Here is a 3,717-nt window from a genome sequence, read left to right as displayed (position 1 = left end):
TAACAATTTTACAAAAAAAAAATGACTTTATTATCCTTTGGAGAGTAAATAAATACACACTTTTACTCATTATACCAAGATTTCACGCATTTTTTGGACTAGCAGTTTTTAAGGGCCGATTTTGTTAGGGGTGAAACTTCTCGTTTGCTCGAGGTGAATTGATTGCATTTAACGGAATCTTTTACAAATAGCATGGTTATAAGGGTGTTCTTCATAACATTTGTACCAATGCATCTCCCATCATTTCCTTGTGAGAACTGTAAGGTCCTTACTTAGCGGTCGTTTATTATACAGACTGCAATATACAAGTTATAATGCACGTGTACACATATGTATTCATAATTTTTGTGTTTAAAAGATAGATATAGTTTACAAGTATAGTCTGTTCATTATGTTATTATAAGTATTTTGTTATATGCCGCTTTTCATGGAATGACACTAGCGTGACACATTGGAGATTCCATGATAACCACAATATGAACACATCTGCGGATGTTAAATGTTGAATACAGCATAAACCGGTGCTAGCCGGTGTTTTCTTGTTTAGGGCACACACATTATTTTACTTGAGGACCATATGCCGCTTTAAATGGAATGGCAACGTGTCACATTGACAGTTTTATGAAACCGCCACATGAACAAATCTGCGGATCTTTCAAAATTCCAAATTTTACCAGTTCATATATAAATTGTTTAATACTGCTTAAGCCGGTGATAGGGAACGTGAGCGATAACTTGCACTAACCAGTACTGTCCATAAACAGGCTTAATCAAACCGAGCCTACAACATTTTCAATTTTGCTGTGTTGCGTTTTCTCTAGGGAGTCTTAACTCCCTCTTTTATATAACTACCACTCAAGCTCTATACTATTTAGTTTAAATAATTATATTCCATCCTTGATCTCATAATATTGTCATTTAAAAATGTCATATATTTTCATTAAATTAAATATGACCCGTGGTTGAAAAAAAAGATAGTTCATGCTTAAACTATTAACCTTTAAACATTCTATTCCTTATATATCTTCTGCCATGTATAAAATTATGAAACTTTCTTAAAAGATAGAAAAGTCCTACATTTTCATGTATTTTGAATGAGACTATTTAGCCATGGCACACTTTAATGTTATTTCCATAGTATTTTTTTGCCAGAGATATACCAACGCAAAATTTTGCCATAAAGAAATTTGACATGGCATTCTATGTCAAAAATTGGCTATGGCAAATGAAAAAAAAAAATGAGATTGCAATAAAAATATAACAATATCACCAAGAGCATGCCATTAAATAAATTTTAAAATGTTTTGTGATTTTATAAAATGCCATGGTAAATTTGCGATGACAAATGTAGGAAAAATCTTGCCATGGCAAATGCAAATTTTAAATGCATTTTTACAAAAAGTAGTAAAGATAGAAAAACAAAACATTTCAACTGTTAAACATTTTACTCAATTTAACAATTTAAGATAGTTTGTATTTGTTTAAAGCGCGTAAAATAGTGGTTGGATTTGCCAAATAACCCGCGTGACAAAAAGAAATCGGCAGATATTTATATATAAACTAGGGATATGACCTGGATAATGTTTGTATACAGTATTTAGATTATTGAATTTTTTTAATACATACATGTTGTAAATATGTATGCATTAGTGTTAGTATAAATTCGTATGAAATTGTTTCCCCAGTATCACTGATATTGGTAAACAAATAAACACACAATTGGCTAAACAACAAAACGCAACATTGTTTTTTAAATTCGGATTTCAATATTTATTAATGTATAAAGTGTAAGATATTTATTTAATAATGAGTCTAGATAATGCATGCAAGGTGTGCGTATATATGTCAATAACTTTGCAAATGTTGAGAATTTCGTTGAAATAGAAATAAAATCAATACAATTCATAAAACTTACTCGATTTTTTCTGGATTAAAACATGTTCCATTTTCTAGATAGCTTGCGATATCTTTATACGTTTTCTTATACCTATTTTGATTGTTCATATGTTCACAAAGTTTGCACATTGATTCCAAACGACTATGATAACTTGTTCCTTCAACTTCATACTTGTCTTTTGCTTGTAAATATTTTGTATACAAATTCATGTCATTACCAACCCTTAATATATATTTTGCTAATGATTTAACCGTTGGAAACAAAGAAGCATCAATGAAAGCGTTATTATCAAAATGTTTTGAGTAATTAAATCCTCCACGAACAATTAAAATTGTGTCCAAAGAGAAAAAATCAAAGAACTTTTCAGACACATAATCTTTACAAAAATTATTTTCAAAAGAGAAATAGAATTTGTAGTCCGTGTTAATTTGTTTATGTATATGATTTCTGTTTACCCTTGTTCTGTTTTGAGAACATTTTCCAAATATATCAACGTCGATACCCTCCTTAATAAGAGCTTGGACATATTCGTCTCGTAGACTTTTAGCATGGCAATGACTTACTATCCAAGCTGCAAGTTTCGTTTTCCCCTTAAATACAGTTGTGTAATCACGTTTCAGTTGTGTTTTTCTAGTCGCTAATGTCTGATAAGGAAAGAATATATCTGAGTCAAGGCGATATCCCCACGTCCAGTTCATTGCATTTTTCCACACATTATCTCTAAACCATGTTGTTCTCACATTTCCTATTGGCTCCTCTCTAAATGATATCCATATTTGTAAACTTTGACGTTCATTTCTTAAAAATGAACCATTAAAATGAAGTTCATCTTGGGCATTAAATACAATTGCTGACATTTGAGAAAAGGATTTAGTTTCGTCAATCAAAACACAATTTTTGAAATAACAATTCTTTTGTATGTAATTATTTCCTGATTTTATATGTATATATAGTGGTTTGTTGATGAAAAGAATCCGAAAAACCGTGTTCACTGGAAAAGCCTTCTTGAAATTACTTTCTATATCCGGTATATCAACCAAAGTGTTCTTTATATGTATACTATTTTCATTTTTTTTACATTCATGTTTTATATACCAATGGTAAAAAATACTGGCAAACAAACCAATATGAATCAGTAAAATTCCTAAACTTAATCTTCGAATTTGTTTATTCATCGTATTCACTCATATGAAATGGAGAAAAAGTTAATCGGTTTGTACACGCACAGTAAATGGAGAAAAAGTTAATCGGTTTGTACACGCACAGTACAGTCGACGGTAGATAAATATTCGCTAATTAAGAAGAACTTATGTACGCCGCCAAGTAGCTTTTTCACTTATTCAAGTCATGCAAAACGTCACACACTGGGAAAAATGTGCAGCTATACCGAAACTCGAATTATAATTTTGGATTTCGGGTTGCCGTTCAAGGCTATCTATGTTCAGTTCGTCTCCCTCCCTCGTATTGCGTTTCCGTTTTCACCAAATTTAGACCCACAAAGTTGTGTTTTTTTTTTACCTTTATTTTGCAATTTTACATTACACTATATCTTTTGTTTATGATTCATTTGATGCTTAATGCTTGTGATTAGCTGACTACTTTCTTGCTCTTTGACTTCTTTCTAAGGCACTATCAAACATTTGGTGATGTCAGGGGATAAGACAACAATTGTCATTTCTTTTGTTTTGTTTTGTTTAAGCTTCCTTTTATAGCCAAGGCTTTATAAATATTAATATACACTCAGACATCCAGTCTGTATCGTATGACTCTGGTAAAAATCAACAAAGCCCAAGTTTGAAAATTTGCATATGTAATTCCAG

The 3,717-nt window shown here is 31.1% G+C and overlaps 1 protein-coding gene across 1 annotated transcript; it reads right to left on the bottom strand.

Annotated features, from left to right (window-relative positions):
* Window positions 1-1,489: 1,489 nt before the first annotated feature.
* On the bottom strand, window positions 1,490-3,365 carry LOC132726453 (alpha-(1,3)-fucosyltransferase C-like). The gene has a single exon (XM_060711767.1). The coding sequence runs from the start codon at window positions 3,070-3,072 to the stop codon at window positions 1,912-1,914; it is 1,161 nt and encodes a 386-aa protein (XP_060567750.1). The 5' UTR covers window positions 3,073-3,365; the 3' UTR covers window positions 1,490-1,911.
* Window positions 3,366-3,717: the final 352 nt, after the last annotated feature.

Source organism: Ruditapes philippinarum, unplaced genomic scaffold, assembly GCF_026571515.1.
Source record: "Ruditapes philippinarum isolate M1 unplaced genomic scaffold, ASM2657151v2 ctg6154_1_1_1_1, whole genome shotgun sequence".
Classification (NCBI taxonomy): Eukaryota; Metazoa; Mollusca; class Bivalvia; order Venerida; family Veneridae; genus Ruditapes; species Ruditapes philippinarum.
The sequence above is the reverse complement of the archived record's forward strand: the minus strand, read 5'-3'. Positions and strand labels throughout refer to the sequence as shown.